The 16,975-nt window shown below is 36.3% G+C and overlaps 1 protein-coding gene across 2 annotated transcripts in view; it reads right to left on the bottom strand.

Moving 5' to 3' along the window:
- The window catches only part of GTF2A1L (general transcription factor IIA subunit 1 like), a 41,959-nt gene that overhangs the window by 18,911 nt on the left and 6,073 nt on the right, over nucleotides 1–16,975 (bottom strand). For both annotated transcript variants that reach the window (XM_072768296.1, XM_072768295.1), the window contains exons 4-6: nucleotides 12,166–12,221; nucleotides 9,840–9,924; nucleotides 7,991–8,577 (exon numbers count right to left, since the gene is read on the bottom strand). In XM_072768296.1, the coding sequence (XP_072624397.1) occupies nucleotides 7,991–8,577; nucleotides 9,840–9,924; nucleotides 12,166–12,221 (728 nt within the window). The remainder of the gene's footprint in view (nucleotides 1–7,990; nucleotides 8,578–9,839; nucleotides 9,925–12,165; nucleotides 12,222–16,975) is intronic.

Genomic DNA, 16,975 nt, shown 5'->3' with positions numbered 1-16,975 from the left:
TACTTCACTCAGCATAATACCCTCCAGTTCCATCCACGTTGAAGCAAATGGTGGGTATTTGTCATTTCTAATGGCTGAGTAATATTCCATTGTATACATAAACCACATCTTCTTTATCCATTCATCTTTCGATGGACACCAAGGCTCCTTCCACAGTTTGGCGATTGTGGACATTGCTGCTATCAATATCGGGGTGCAGGTGTCCCGGCGTTTCACTGCATCTGTATCTTTGGGGTAAATCCCCAGCAGTGCAATTGCTGGGTCGTAGGGCAGGTCTATTTTTAACTCTTTGAGGAACCTCCACACAGTTTTCCAGAGTGGCTGCACCCGTTCACATTCCCACCAACAGTGTAAGAGGGTTCACTTTTCTCCGCATCCTCTCCAACATTTGTTGTTTCCTGCCTTGTTAATTTTCCCCATTCTCACTGATATGAGGTGGTATCTCATTGTGGTTTTGATTTGTATTTCCCTGATGGCAAGTGATGCGGAGCATTTTCTCATGTGCATGTTGGCCATGTCTAGGTCTTCCTCTGTGAGATTTCTCTTCATGTCTTTTGCCCATTTCATGATTGGATTGTTTGTTTCTTTGGTGTTGAGTTTAATAAGTTCTTTATAGATCTTGGAAACTAGCCCTTTATCTGATAACATCATTTGCAAATATCTTCTCCCATTCTGTAGGTTGTCTTTTAGTTTTGTTGACTGTATCCTTTGCTGTGCAAAAGCTTCTTATCTTGATGAAGTCCCAATAGTTCATTTTTGCTTTTGTTTCTTTTGCCTTCGTGGATGTATCTATGAAAAGCCCACAGCAAATATAATTCTCAATGGGGAAGCACTGGGAGCCTTTCCCCTAAGATCAGGAACAAGACAGGGATGTCCACTCTCACCACTGCTATTCAACATAGTACTGGAAGTCCTAGCCTCAGCAATCAGACAACAAAAAGACATTAAAGGCATTCAAATTGGCAAAGAAGAAGTCAAACTCTCCCTCTTCGCCAATGACATGATACTCTACATAGAAAACCCAAAAGCCTCCACCCCAAGATTGCTAGAACTCATACAGCAATTTGGTAGCATGGCAGGATACAAAATCAAGGCCCAGAAATCAGTGGCATTTCTATACACTAACAATGAGACTGAAGAAAGAGAAATTAAAGGAGTCAATACCATTTACAATTGCACCCAAAAGCATAAGATACCTAGGAATAAACCTAACCAAAGAGGTAAAGGATCTATACCCTAAAAACTATAGAACACTTCTGAAAGAAATTGAGGAAGACACAAAGAGATGGAAAAATATTCCATGCTCATGGATTGGCAGAATTAATATTGTGAAAATGTCAATGTTACCCAGGGCAATTTACACGTTTCATGCAATCCCTATCAAAATACCATGGACTTTCTTCAGAGAGAACAAATTATTTTAAGATTTGTGTGGAATCAGAAAAAACTCCAAATAGCCAGGGGAATTTTAAAAAAGAACACCATAGCTGGGGGCATCACAATGCCAGATTTCAGGTTGTACTACAAAGCTGTGGTCATCAAGACAGTGTGGTCCTGGCACAGAAACAGACACATAGATCAATGGAACAGAATAGAGAACCCAGAAGTACCCTGAACTTTATGGTCAACTAACATTCGATAAAGGAGGAAAGACTATCCGTTGGAAGAAAGACAGTCTCTTCAATAAATGGTGCTGGGAAAGTTGGACATCCACATGCAGAAGAATGAAACTAGACCACTCTCTTTCACCATACACAAAGATAAACTCAAAATGGATGAAAGATCTAAATGTGAGACAAGATTCCATCAAAATCCTAGAGGAGAACACAGGCAACACCCTTTTTGAACTCAGCCACAGTAACTTCTTACAAGGTCACTTCAATTGTATATTGCTTCTGTGGCTGGGTAGTACAATAAGTAAATGCGTAGGATGCAAAGATAAAGCTTTGTTTGCCACATCCAGATTCCAATCCTGTCAATTTAAGCTTTCTTCTAATCAAAGAACAGTATTTTTCAGGGTGCCTCAGTCAGTTAAGCATCTGCCTTCAGCTCAGGCCACAAGTCCCAGGATGGAGCCCCCACATTAGTGCCCCTGCTCAGCTGGGAGTCGGCTTCTCTCTCTGCCCCTGACCCCACCCATGCTCTCTTCTCTTGCTCACTCTCTCTCAAATAAAATATTTTAAAAATAAACTCTTAAAAAAAAAAAAAAAAAAGAACGAACAGTATTTTTTCCAATGGCTAGTAAGGACTGACAATTCCACATCTATATGTGGGGATAAATGTAAAATAAAAGAAACTTAAGCTCTGATACACTTTCTTTTCACATTTTCAAATTTAACTATGTGAAAATGAATTGCCTATAATCATAATGGCAAAGTACATCTTTAATTAACAGAAATTCACTCCAGATATTTACCATAACGTAATGAGTGGCAATAATAATAATTATCTGCCCACATACACTAGCATCCTATGTCAATGCATTCCAATGTGGCATGAAATATACCTTATTTTGACAAATACAAAAAAAGCATTTTGTTAAAATTGGCTTTTTTCCTATAAAGAAAAATATCACCTATCTGGTTTAAAAATCTTTGATTTGGAGATATTAATTTAGGAGTAACACATAGTGACTCAAAAAATATTTGTTCAGGGGATGCCTGGGTGGCTCAGCCGTTAAGCAACTGCCTTCGGCCCAGGGCATGATCCTAGAGTTCCAAGATCAAGTCCCACATTGGGCTCCCTGCATGGAGCCTGCTTCTCTCTCTGCCTATGTCTCTGCCTCTCTCTCTCTGTGCGTCTCTCATGAATCAATAAATAAAATCTTTTTTAAAAATTGCTCAGGGATGCCTAGGTGGCTCAGTGGTTCAATGTCTGCCTTCGGCTCAGGGCATGATCCCAGGGTCCTGGGATCAAGTCCCACCATCGGGCTTCCCCACAGGGAGCCTGCTTCTCCCTCTGCCTATGTCTCTGCCTTTCTCTGTCTCTCTCATAAATAAATAAAATCTTTAAAATTTACATATTTGCTCAGTTAACTGAATTCTATATTCAAAAAACTATTCATATGACTTTTTATCTTTTGGTAAAATATCAGAATGGATTTGAAAGAAAAATTAAAGCTCCTGAAGTTATAAATTCTCTTACCCCCTCACTCCATCCATTTTTCATTTATACACTGACTTTGAGCTGTCAGTGGTTCTTAATCTTAACTACCATTATTACAAGCCATAGAAGGTTCTTAAACACTAATGAGTGGAACCTACTCCAGACTAATTAGATCCAAATCCCTTGAGGTAGATCTAAACATTATTTTTTAATACCCTAATGATTTTTAAGATTTTATTTATTTGTGAGAGAGAGAGCGAGCATGTGCATGTGGGGGGAGAGGCAGAGGGAGAGGAAGAAGGAGACTCCCCACTGAGCAGGGAGCACAATGTGGGACCATGGGATCACAAACTGAGCCAAAGGCACACACCCAACCAACTGAGCCACCCAGGTGCCCATAATGCCCCAATGATTCTAATACCTAGCCAGAGTTGAGAACGACTAAGCCAAATAACTAATCATAAACCTTGTTCTTTAAAAGCTTACATTCTAGGGGTGCCTGGCTGGCTCAGCTGGTATAGAATATGGGACTCTTGATCTCTGAGTCTTGAGTTCAAGACCCACGTTGGGCACAGTATATTCAAGTATACATGAATGTGTATATATTCTTAGGTGCTATGTATACAAAGATTAATAAAATGTACCCCTCAATGCAAACAGGACACTTTATCTTTTAACTACATTATGATACACACATATTTAAGGTGCAGTAACACAGAAGACAGACAGCCACAGCCAGTCCAAAAATGAAGAAGGGGGGGTAGGCTGGTAGAGAGGCATTGAAGTAAAATTTCTGGAGGAAGTATTTAGTGGATAAGAAGCCATTAGCCAGGGACACCTGGGTGGCTCAGCAATTGAGCGGCTGCCTTCAACTCAGGGCGTGGTCCTGGGGTCCTGGGTTCGAGTCGCACATCAGGCTCCCTGCATGGAGTCTGCTTCTCCCTCTGCCTGTGTCTCTGTGTCTCTCATGAATAAATAAAATATTTTTTTAAAAAAAGAAGCCATTAGCCAGAGAGAAAGATGGGCAAGAAGATTCAGGCACCAAGCAGAGGGAATAACAAAAACAATAGAGAGGTGGATACACCAAGGTTAACAGAGAATCACTCACAGTTTGGTGTTCCCACCAAAGTAGTAGGCATGAAATGAAGGAAAAATAAATAAGAAAATCTGGCAGAGAAAGAACATGGTCCACATTAAAGAGCTTGAACTTTACCCTGCAGGTAAATAACTGTCAGTGACATGTTGAGCAGGCTGCATTCTGGGTTAAGTCTCCGGTCGCCATGAGAAACCATGAGATAACAGCTAACACACTCTGAACACTACCATGTGCCTGGCAGTGTGCTGCTGAGCACTTCTCTCTGATCATCTCCTGCAATCCTCCCACGCTGACTCCATCGCAGATACCATTACCTTTATTACAAGTGAGGAAAAAATTAACTTGCCCAAGTCACGTAGTTTTTAAGGGATACAGAAGGGATCAATAACTCTGACCCCTAAAGCCTAAGCCTTTCACCTCTAAAATGGATGGACTGGCCAGTGTGGAGTGGAAAAAAAAATCAGACTGATAGGATAGTAGATCAGTTAGGAAACTATTGTATTACCTCAAATGAGAGACAATAAGGACAATAGCAGGAGAGATGAAGAAAAGGGAACAAATTCTCAAAATATTTAGTACTGAAGTTATAAATAAAGTTATCAAATGATATGATTCAGTCTTCAAAAGAAATTAAATTCTGACACATGCTATGACATGCATGAAACTTGAAAATCTTTTGCTAAGTGAAATAAGCCAGTCACAGAAGGATAAATATTTTATGATTCCAGTTAGGAGGTATCAAATTCATAGAGAAAGCACAAGTTACCAGGGGCTGAATGGAGGGGGTAACTTGCCATTGCAAGTTATTATATAATAGGTACAGAGATTTGGTTTGGGACAATGAAAAAGTTCTAGAGATGGATGTAGTGATGGTTACACAACGATGAATGTACTCAATGTCAATAAACTGTACACCTAAAAATGGTTAAAATGGTAACTGTATGTTGTATACATTCTACAGCAATGTAAAATATAATTTTTTAAAAGCAAAAGATATAAGGAGAATAAGGGGGAAAAAAGAACCAAAAATTAATTTTAAGTCCTTAGCATGAGAGACCAGCTGGGCAGTGGCACCATGCAGTGTCTCTGGAGGACCAGTAAATTACTGTGATGTTCAGGTAGCATTGTCTAGAAGGCAAACAGATATGAGAATGAAGCTCAAGGGAGTAATACAGTTAGAAACATAGTCATCGGACAGCCGGGGTGGCTCAGCAGTTTAGTGCCGCCTTTGGCCCAGGGTGTGATCCTGGAGACCCGGGATCAAGCCCCACTTCAGGCTCCCTACATAGAGCCTGCTTCTCCCTCTGCCTACGTCTCTGCCTCTCTCTCTGTGTCTCTCATGAATAAATAAAATCTTAAAAAGAAAAAAAGAAACATAGTCATCAACAAATAGGTGGTAGGTAAAACCATAATAATCCATGAGATTGCCCAAAGGAAAACTTCAAGTAAGAAGACAAACGGTCTGAGGACACAACCTTTGGAAACAGGAAGGAAACAAAGAGGAGCTCAGAAAGAAGGTAAGAAGATGTAGTGAGATAGGTAAAGAATTAAAAGATGAGGCAGTAGAAATGACAATATTTAGAGGCAGGGCTTATGATGATGATGGTGAAGGCAGAAAAGAGATAAAAAGTAGTTAAAGAAGACACTTTACTGAACCATTTCTCTCCTTCTACTCCTACTTTTTGAAGTTCCAATGAAGACCTGAGTTTCTAGTTCTCTGTAGCCTTCTAAGATTATAAAACAAAATTCCCACACTTAAGAATAACCTAACACAGTAACACGTACTTTAAAATAGGAGCACATCAAAAATTGTCAGGAATATATTGTATGCAACAGTAAAAATGTTAAACCTACATAGAAACCTACATAGAAGCATAGAAAAGCTACATAAATCTCTGGTAGTCTACATAGGACAAGTAAACATGTATACTTAATTGTAACTTGCTTTAAGCAATAAGAATTTCTGAGAAGCGATCTTTTAAAATGGAAAACCTATTTATAATTCTTTTCAAAATTTTATCAGCATAAACTTTACCAGATTACTACTATTTTAAAGGTCTCTTCTGTATATTGATAAAAAAAAAAAAAAACAACACCTTATAAAGTAGATACTCTACTTGGATTTGGGTGTTTTAAATACAGCTCTATTTTAAAACCAACAGAAGAATTATATGAAAAGTCACCTGATTTATCACATGCTTACAAAGCATAATAGCATTAATCTAAAGCTTATTTTGATCCCAGAAGCTATTAAAAACTCTATACAAATCATCTCTGATAATTGAGGCTGGTTTCAGGCCCAGTTTACAGACTATAACTGGATTTCAGAAAGTAACATTACATAGCTTGTTTGTAAATGGTGAATCTGGAATTTGAATCTGTTGTGGCTTCCAAACTAAGCTCTCGACCACTATCTCCTAAACAATTCTTGATTAATCTTCCTTAACTAATCTATTTTCCCATTTCAGAACAAAGTACAAGGTAATATCTAATAAGTAACAGCAGAGTAAGTCCTTGATACCAAGTATCTACAAAGTTCATACAGAGTTCAGGAGAAAAATTACCTCCAAAAGTTTTAAGTGATGAAAACACATGCTTATTTTAAATTCAGTTATTTTTTTTACCTTAAAAACAAATGTTTCACAATTATGAGTCTAGTCTACATTTCTTAAATTTTTTATATTATGTGGAAAATAGAGTGAAAAATACTCAAAAAAAACTTTTTTTTTCAAAAAAATTCTTAATCTCTATACTCCATATCAAAACTCAACTTGCTAAAAAAGACTTGCTAAAAGATTTTGAAAAGGCTTCATCAAACATCAGAAATTTTCTCAAACAGGTCCAACAGCTTCTGACATTTCCTTCACTCATTACCCTTCATTTAACCATTAGCTAGACACACAGACCTTTTGTTAGTTGTCATATGTGACTAAACTGTATACATGGAGTTAGCTGTGCGACGTATTTTACATTAGGAAAAAGAACACAAGATTTTATTTTACCAACCGAAATTCGCCATGAAACTGTCTGCCTACACTATGAATTTCTTGGCAATTAATAATTTGAACCTATTTTCTTTTTTTTTTTTTTTTTTTTAAAGATTTTATTTATTTATTCATGACAGTCACACAGAGAGAGAGAGAGGCAGAGACATAGGCAGAGGGAGAAGCAGGCTCCATGCAGGGAGCCCGACGTGGGATTCGATCCCGGGTCTCCAGGATCGCGCCCTGGGCCAAAGGCAGGCGCCAAACCGCTGCGCCACCCAGGGATCCCTGAACCTATTTTCAATATGCAAAGTTAATTGGAAGATATGTTTTAGTGGTTTGAATTCCAAAAGACAGTAACTCATATTTCAGCAAGCAGGGAGAAATTAAGTACTAGGCAAGAAAAGGGAAAATTTCTTATGGGAGCTTAGGAAAATTTGATATTTTCACTTAATTACTAGGATTGATTTCTGAGTCTTTTAAACTTAGATATAAACAAATATTCTCACAATGTAAGGGAGAGGTAAAATGGAATTCTTTAAAACAAACCCATTTTCTCTGAAGACTATTCTAACTCATTAACTGAAATTAAAAGTTAGAAATGCTGGGCATTTATAAGAACTTATAGTTATATTAAAAATAATAATAAATAATCTTCTAAAGGAAAAAACAAAATATTTATACTTCTGAGTATCTTACAGCTTAAAAAAAAAGAAAAAAAAGAAAAAAAAAAAAAAAACCTCAGGATGTCAAATCACCAGTCACTGTCTGTCCCCTAATACCATCAACTTGAACAGAGAGCTACCTTCTCTGAGACAGGTAGGTTGCTGGGCTCCTCTGTATTTCTTTGTTGCTTTATAGAATCACATCCAAACATCCTATTTTTAAGAACATGAAGCTGAGTATCAGACATGTGCCGGTGCTGGGCCCCCTGTTGGCTGGTGGAGAAGGGCCTACCATTCAGATTTTGAGTCATGCTGCCTGAAACACTGAGCACGGGCTCCACTTGGGAATCTGTCTGAGAGACCTGTGGAGGAAACACAACACCTGGAAGACTGATATACTGCGAGCTTTCCGGCTGACTCAACAAGGCTTCAGACATGATTTCACGCTCATTTGCAGGAGGTGCAAGTATATCACTGGTGGCATTTTCTAAATGTTTCCTATCCACTGTCCCAGAATGAAGAATTGTGGGTTGCTGGAGCACAGTTTCTATTCTCTGTGATTTTTCAGTTGTGGCGTGGAGAGAACATGGGTTCAATTGTGGAACACTGGTCTGGATTATTGGAGGCTGCCCCAGCTGCTGAAATACTTGCTGAATTGGATGTAGAATACTTGCTCTTCCAGAAGTCTGTGTCACCATAATTGGTACATTGACTTTATAAAGGTGACCTCAATAAAGAGAAAATAAAACCGTAAGTAAGATAGAAACCTAATTTCCTTTAAAAGAAAGAAGAAAAGAAAGAAAAGAAAAGAAAAAAAGAAAAGAAACGAAACCAACCTTCAGGCACAACAGGCTGTCCACAAATACATCCATATGTTAATAATGATATCTCTATGAGTTCTTATTTTATTCTTCATGTTTTCTGTGTTCTCTATAATAAATATGTATTACTCTATTTTTAACAATCAAAGCAGTCTCACTTGAACTCTAGCCATTTCTCACTATTGCTTATATGGCAATTTTGAGATATATACAGGCCACCAATATTTACTCCATGGACCTATCCCATTGTTTGATAAATTACTATGTTACCAACCCAAATTGGGATTTTAACAAACATAATAATGGAAAATGTATTTCAGATATTTAAGATCTAAGATACTGGGATGCCTGGGTGGCTCAGGGGCTGAGTGTCTACCTTTGGCTCAAGGAATGATCCTAGGGTCCTGGGACAGAGTCTTATATCGGGCTCCCAGTGGGGAGCCTGTCTCTCCCTCTACCAATGTCTCTGCCTCTCTGTGTCTTTCATGAATAAATAAATAAAATCTTTAGAAAGAAAATCTAAGATACCATGTAACTACTATAAGATAATGCTATCCAAAAAGAGTTTAGTAATTTCAAAAGTTATCAAATCTCCCCCTTTTCTCCTTTAAAATAACACTAAAATAAAGGAGGAAAAAAATTATTTTTTAAAGCACTGAGTTAGGTGCTTTATACTTTGCAAAAACCTAAAAAATAGTTATGATCTCTTTCAAATAGTACTCTGAAAAGCAGAATTGGTTCATCTCCAAACTTTTTGGATATTCTTTCTATTATGCAATCTCTATTAAGAAAGGAGAAAAAGGTTGATCAACATAGTCTTTAGTTTTTCTTGTTCAGAACTAGCAGGGACACAGATATGTTATTTTGTGTTTGTCAAAATTTAGATCACTGATTTGAATTAACATACATAGAGCAACTTATACAATTTGGGAAAGAGAAATGGGAGTAAGTTACAGGACAGACCTAGTATGTTATCTTCTATGGTAGGTTGCCTCCACAACAATAATAACCACCATACATTATTGTTTTTAAAATAAGTTCTATTAAAAGTTCCTGTAACTTCAATAACTTCTGATATAAAAGTTTATTAAAAATCATGAGAATTAACACCCAGCAGTCAGTACCAATGTTAAAAAAAAAAAAAATTATTTGGGGCCTATACTCTTACCAGATGCAGTCTGCAGTGTCACACCTGCTGGCACATGAATAGGATATCCAGAAAGAGTGAAGCTTGCACTAGAGCTTGAGGTACCCTAGATATGAGAAATTTAATCAGAAAGTTAGAAAAGGGCTTTCCTTATTTTTTCCTCCTCTCATGAGAAAAAAAAAAATCTGATTCAGACCACAGGAAAATGGTTGGACAATATTTAACACTGGGGCTAAGTTCTTTGAGTAACACAGCTTTTCCATATTTAATTTAGATCATCATCTCATTAAAGATAAAAAGAATTCTGTTCTACAGCTGTTAGCAATGAAACCAGTAAAGTCTTAGTAAAGGGTATGAGCACTGACTCATATAACTTGCCCACTACATAGCTTTGTCTGAGTCCACGATTCTCAAAAATGTCAGATACAAGAACAGCTGCTTATAGAGGTCCGCTAGTCTGGAGGCTGATCACTAATGGTACTTTGAATTAGATAATACAATAGTGTGCAATTTTTATTTCAGAATAATTAAACCTCAGAGTTTTCCATTTTTTTAAAATGCTAAATCAAAAGACAAAAAAGCTTCTGCCTACCAGACCTGCAAAAATTCATAAAATTGATTAGCAATACCTAGTGTTGGTAAGAACACGATAAAAATCAGTTTTCTCAAACCACAACCACATACATATAAGTATGTATGTTACCATACTTTTGGAGGGCAATTTTGCAGTATATAACATAATTGAAAACATGCATTGGGCAGCCTCAGTGGCTCAGCAGTTTAGCACCGTCTTCGGCCCAGGGCGTGATCCTAGAGACCTGGGATCGAGTCCTGCATCGGGCTCCCTGCATGGAGCCTGTGTCTCCCTCTGCCTGTGTCTCTGCCTCTCTATGTCTCTCATGAATAAATAAATGAAATCTTTAAAAAAAAACAGAGAGAGAAAAGAAAACATGCATAATCTTAGACCCAGAAATTCAACTTCTAGAAATTTATCCTCATTACCTGAGTATCATACAAATACAGAAAAATATATCTACAAGTATAATCAAAGGAGTGTTATATCAGAAGAAAAATTAAAAATAATTTAAATGTCCATTAATAAAAGATCAGTTAATGAAACTGTGATACAGCCACTAAGGTTAATCAATATTTAACTGGCAGTGAAAAGGATTTATCTATATTACTAAGTTAAAAAAGTATTATAGAACCAGTACAGAGAATGAGCCTACTTTTACCCAAAAAATTAATGTAACTTTCATGAAAGAATGCTAGATAGATACACATCGAACAGTTATAACAGTTATCTTTGGGGTACAATACTACAGGGCTCCTTCACTTTTTACTTTATAAATTTGTCTTTACTAATTAGAAGTATATTATTTCCTTAATCAGGAGAAAAAGCAGTTCCACGAATTTCAAAGGCAGAGATCTTTTTCAGTGGTCTCCTATCAAAAGCAGCAAAATCTCCTATCAGATTCTTTCCAAAAATCCTGGTAAAGGGTGTGGTTTTGTTTTTAATGAAACGGGAATTAATAGCCTACCAAACCTTTTGCCCCAGAAAGTGGTCTTAAAGAAGATGAAAAACAGTGGACCATATGCCATTAAAGAAAAGTAAAAGAGGGGCAGCCCCGGTGGTGCAGTGGTTTAGCGCCGCCTGCAGCCCGGGGTGTCATCCTGGAGATCCAGGATCGAGTCCCACGTCAGGCTTCCTGCATGGAGCCTACTTCTCCCTCTGCCTGTGTCTCTGCCTCTCTCTGAATGAATAAATAAATAAATCTTTAAAAAAAAAAAAAAAAAAAAAGAAAGAAAAGTAAAAGAGAAAAAGTGCTATTTTAACCTGCCTAAAAACTACTCAATTTTCTATATACAAGTTATAATTTTATTTTCTGCCCCAAATCTTCTGGGAGAAACATATACTCTAAATCTCTACAAAGATTTTAAAAATGAGCAAACTTAAATAAAAAGAAGAACTATTATGTGTCTCAAGGTGGGGGGAAAAAATCAGAAAATATCAACATCATCCATTTAGGATCTATCTGATATACAACATACCATGTGTTAAAACTCCATAGTATTTAACTTCAGAAACTTCCTAGCCTTGTGTAACTACTGGCAGATGCTAACAACTGTTCTGGAAGCAGGAAGCTGGTAAAGAAAAGGTCAATTCCAAAACTCGTGAATTTTTGCAACACGTATGTTATAGACGTTATTCCTGTCTCCCCAGCCCTTTCTACATCTTTTCTCACTCAACTGGGGGATTATGAATTACATCTAAGCTTGGCCTTCTGCTACCAATCACTGAAAGGGAGGCATCTATTTTAAAATACATCCTAAATAGGCTACATACCAGTTCTGCTGTAGTAAAACTGGGAAGAGGTCTACCAGCAGGAATAACTAATGATGCTGTACAGAAAACATAGAAATAGAAAATAATACAGAAAATAAACATTATACATTCATTACAATTTACCAGTTTAACAAAACTGCTAAGAATAGCTTATTTTTTAAAAAAAGCATTTTTCATTACATGTCTGACCATGGTGAATTGTAAACTTCCTAATCGCAAGCAAGCTAAGTGAATTTAATTTTATTTTTTCCCAAAAACTTTAGAGACTTTACAACTAACCTATTTTAAGTACCAAAATAAAGTATTTCATTGTAAGTAAGTACACCAGAGAGGTTTTTATTATTAAGTCAATGTTGCACTAAATCTTCACTGCAACTTTTCATAGAAGAAAAAAAGCAGTATTTACTCAAGTAGCACATTTCCAAAAGACTCTATTATTGAGCAAAAATATGTAACCCAAGATAAACCGTTCTAAATTTTAGAGGTCTGAAAGAATTTCCAATTTATTCATTGCATGAAAAATTATTCATAATACTTTAGCCAACTAAGCCTCCACAGCTACATAATTTTAGGAATAAATGAGTAAGAACATCTCTCCACAAGTCTTTGTATGAAACAACTATGACTACTAAGAAATATATAAGAGAACAACATCTTAAGATCACCCCAACTTCCATTAAAGTTGCAATCTCACATAATTTTTATTATCTACCAATTTTCTATACTACCTATGCTACAGATAAAATGTTGACCTAATAATGATTGTAAAGTGAGAATAAGGAACAAATAGTAACTCTAGTAGAAAGACCTCAGTTGATCAACGTAACTTAAACTTTACCTCATGGGTCATTTTAAATAGCTGAATTTGACTGTTACAGTATCATTTTGCCTTTTCTTCTATAAAAATGAGAATGTCTTAGCATGTTTATGCAGCACATATGTATTAAATGTAATGGTTATTATGGTCTTTTTTCACATACCACATTAAAGTAAATTGTCCCAAAGATCTGCTACTGACAATAGAATGGCTCCATCATAAACAACAAGTCACTCAGAAGAACAAATATATATTTTTTTAACTAACCATTCTTCCCACATTAAAACAACAGAAGCAAAGCTAGATTGATGATTAATGAAGCAGAAAATTATTTTTATCCTCTGTTCATCTATGGCTTTGCTTATTAACAGGCATTCTTTTAGAAAGGCTAAATTAGAAAGAATTGGTGTGGCAGGAACACAATGGTATTAGTCTTAATTAGCTGAAGTGAGCGAGGCTTAAGCTGGTAGAGCTGAAGCCATAGCCTGAGAGGAAACAAAAATCTGTTAACACACTGTCTGAAGCAATTAAATGAATTTCTTGAGGAAAAATAGCAACAATCCCCCTCTTTTAAATACCTTGCAATAAATCCTAAAGGATAATTCTCTAATCTTATATAAATCAAACAGAGCTATAAGAAAGTTTAAGAGTTTCTTTATAGTCATCACAATAAAAGCACTGAAGAGTTTTATAGTGAAGTTTCATGTAGCTCCTAGTTAATTGATACTAACTGCACCATTTACATACTTTCACAAATTACATATGCCATTATATGTGCCTGAAACATGCTTTTTAAAATATTAAGATGGTTTCAATAACCAATTAAGTTTTAACTCAATGTGTGTCTTTAAACTGAAAGTGTTAGAATTTTTGTCCTCATGTATATATTCAAGAAATATTAAATTTTACAAATAGGCTTTACAATATAGAAAGAAATCACTCTCACAAATGTAATTTAATAAATATAAATTAAGAAAATGGTAATATTACATAATAACATTTACAAATCTATTTTTTTCCTATACCCCCAAGAAGTATTTGATACATCAAGATAATTAATAACTTCACAATTCTTGGTCCTGCTTTAAACCATTCCAAATCTTAATACCTAAGTCACATGACTCAAGAGGTGCAAAGACTGGTCAATATTCTTCTTTTTGACTACTCACGAGCATATGCATATCTCTAACAACCAAACTGAATATTCTACCTCAAGTCACATCAAGAACCAACAGCACTGGGCAGCCCGGGTGGCTCAGTGGTTTAGCGCCACCTTCAGCCCAGGGCCTGATCCTGGAGTCCCGGGATCGAGTTCCACATCGGGCTCCCTGCATGGAGCCTGCTTCTCCCTCTGCCTGTGTCTCTGCCTCTCTCTCTCTCTCTCTCTCTCTCTCTCTCTCTGTGTGCCTCTCATGAATAAATAAATTAAATCTTTAAAAAAAAAAAAAAAAAAAGAACAGCATTGCTGAAATTTTCACCAAGTAATTCAAGAACAATTGGACATATAGTTTGTACCTGAAGGAGTTTGAACACACAAAGATGAAAGCTATCACAAACCTCTCAAAATTCCTATTCTTTCCTTTCTTCCTCCCACAATGATTGATAATAGTTTTGTCAAAAAAAAAAAAAAAAACAAAAAACGTATGACATGAAAACCAAATAGCACAAACTGATTTTAACTGCTAGAATAGGACAATCATAGACAAAGTAACTCCATGTTCCAGTTTACCTCAGGATAGTCCTAGTTTACACCTATTATCCCAAGGTTATTATTAATGGAATCCCATTTCTCTCTCAAAAGTAGATTACAGGCAAAAGACCCAGAACAGCCAATATGATATTCAAGGAGGAAAACAAAGTTGGAGGACTGCCACTACCCCACTCCAAGACTTACTAGAAAGCTCCAGTAACCAATATAGTGTTAGCTGGTGAAAGAACAGACAAATGTATCAATGGAACAGAAGAGAAAGCCAAGAAACTGACCCACATAATATAGTCAACTGATCTTTAACAAAGAAGCCAACACAATACAATGGCACAAAGATAATCTCTTCAGCAAATAGCGCTTTAACAACTGGCTATGCAATGCCAAAAAAAAAAAAAAAGTGAAACTAGACATAGACTTTACATCCTTCACCAAAAAAAGGACTGAAAATAGATCAGACCTAAATGTAAAATGCAAAACTACAGAATTCCTAGAAGATAGAAAATCTAGATGACCATGAGCATACAATGGCTTTTTAAATATGACACCAAAGGCACAATCCATAAAAGAAATAACTGATAAGCTGGGCTTTATTAAAATTTAAAACTTCTGAAAAAGACATAGGATAATAAGAAAAGCCACAGGTTGGAAAAAAAAATGTTTGCAAAAGACATATCTGATAATGGGCTGTTATCCAAAATACATAAAGAACTCTTAAAACTCAATCATAACAGCCCAAAGACCTAAAAAGACACTTCATCAAAGAAGATAGATGGCAAATAAGTATAGATGCTGCTTCATATCATAAGTCATCAAGGAAATGCAAATTAAAACAATGGGATACCATTACATCCCTATTAGAATAGACAAAATCCAGAACACTGAGAACACGAAATGTTGGCAAGAATGTGGAACAACAGGAACTCTTGCTCATTGCTGATGGGAATGTAAAATGGTATAATCACTTTGAAAGACAATTTGGTGGTTCCTTACAAAACTAAGCACACAATGCAGCAGTCACTCTCCTTAGTATTTACCCAAAGGAGTTGAAAACGTATATCCATACATATACTTCAACAGAGTCGCTTTATTCCTAATTGCCAAAACTTGGCATCATCCAAGATGTGTTTCTGTGGGTGAACAATTAAATAAACTGGGGCACATCCAGACAATGGAATATTATGAACTAAGAAATGAGCTATCACCCCACGAAAAGATAGGAAGGAATTCTAACATCATGTTACTAGGTGAAATAAACCACTTTTAAAAGGCTATATACTACATGATTCCAACTACATGACATTCTTGAAAAGGCAAAACTATGGAGACAATAAAAGTATCAATGGTTGCCCTGAGTTGGTGTGGAAGGAAAGGATGAATAGGAGGAACACAGAACACTCCTAAGACAATGAAAATACTCTATATGAAACTATAATGATAGATACATAACATTATAAATTTGCATAAACACTTAAAATAACACCAAGAGTGATAATGTAAACACTATGGACTTTGGGTGTTTATGATGTGTCAATGTAGGTTCATTAATCACAACAAACGTACCCCTCTGATGGGGGATGTTGGTAACTGAAGAGACTATGCATAAATGGAGGCAAGAGGTATAGGAAAAATCTGTCCTTTCTCTTAAATTTGTTGTGAATCTGAAGTTCAAAAACAATTATTTTTTTTAAAGTGGATTATAAAATGTACATAATCACCCTAAGAATGGAACAGCAGTTCTCAAATTGTACTGTGCAAACCCAGAAGGGTCCACGAGACCTTGTAGTATCTACAAGGTCAAACTATTTTTATAATACCAAGACAATAATTTTTTTTTTCATTTTTCACTAAATTTTTTGGTTCTTTTTTTGACATTTGCGCCCATAGCACAAAGCATTGCTAACCTGGATGGCTCAGTCAGTTAAGTGTCCAACTTTTTTTTTTTTTAAGATTTTATTTATTTATTTAATTTTAGAGTACATGCATGCACAAGCAGGGGGGAGGGGCAGTCAGAGGCTCAACCAACCGAGCTACCCAGGCATCCCAAGCACCTGTCTCTTGATCTCAGCTCAGGTTCTGATCTCTGGGTAATGAGTTCAAGCCTTACATTGGGCTCCATGTTAGGTGTGGAACTCACATAAAAGAAAAATTTTTTTTAAAAAGTGAAGCCATTTTAGCATGAATTAAGGCAGTAGTACCAAACCTGACTAGTAGCCACTGTATTTGTTTCTCCACTGCCACTTACAATAAAAAAGAAAAAACAACAGCAACAATAAAACTGTCTCACT

Source organism: Canis lupus, chromosome 11 (assembly GCF_048164855.1).
Source record: "Canis lupus baileyi chromosome 11, mCanLup2.hap1, whole genome shotgun sequence".
In the NCBI taxonomy this organism is placed as follows: domain Eukaryota; kingdom Metazoa; phylum Chordata; class Mammalia; order Carnivora; family Canidae; genus Canis; species Canis lupus.
The sequence above is the reverse complement of the archived record's forward strand: the minus strand, read 5'-3'. Positions and strand labels throughout refer to the sequence as shown.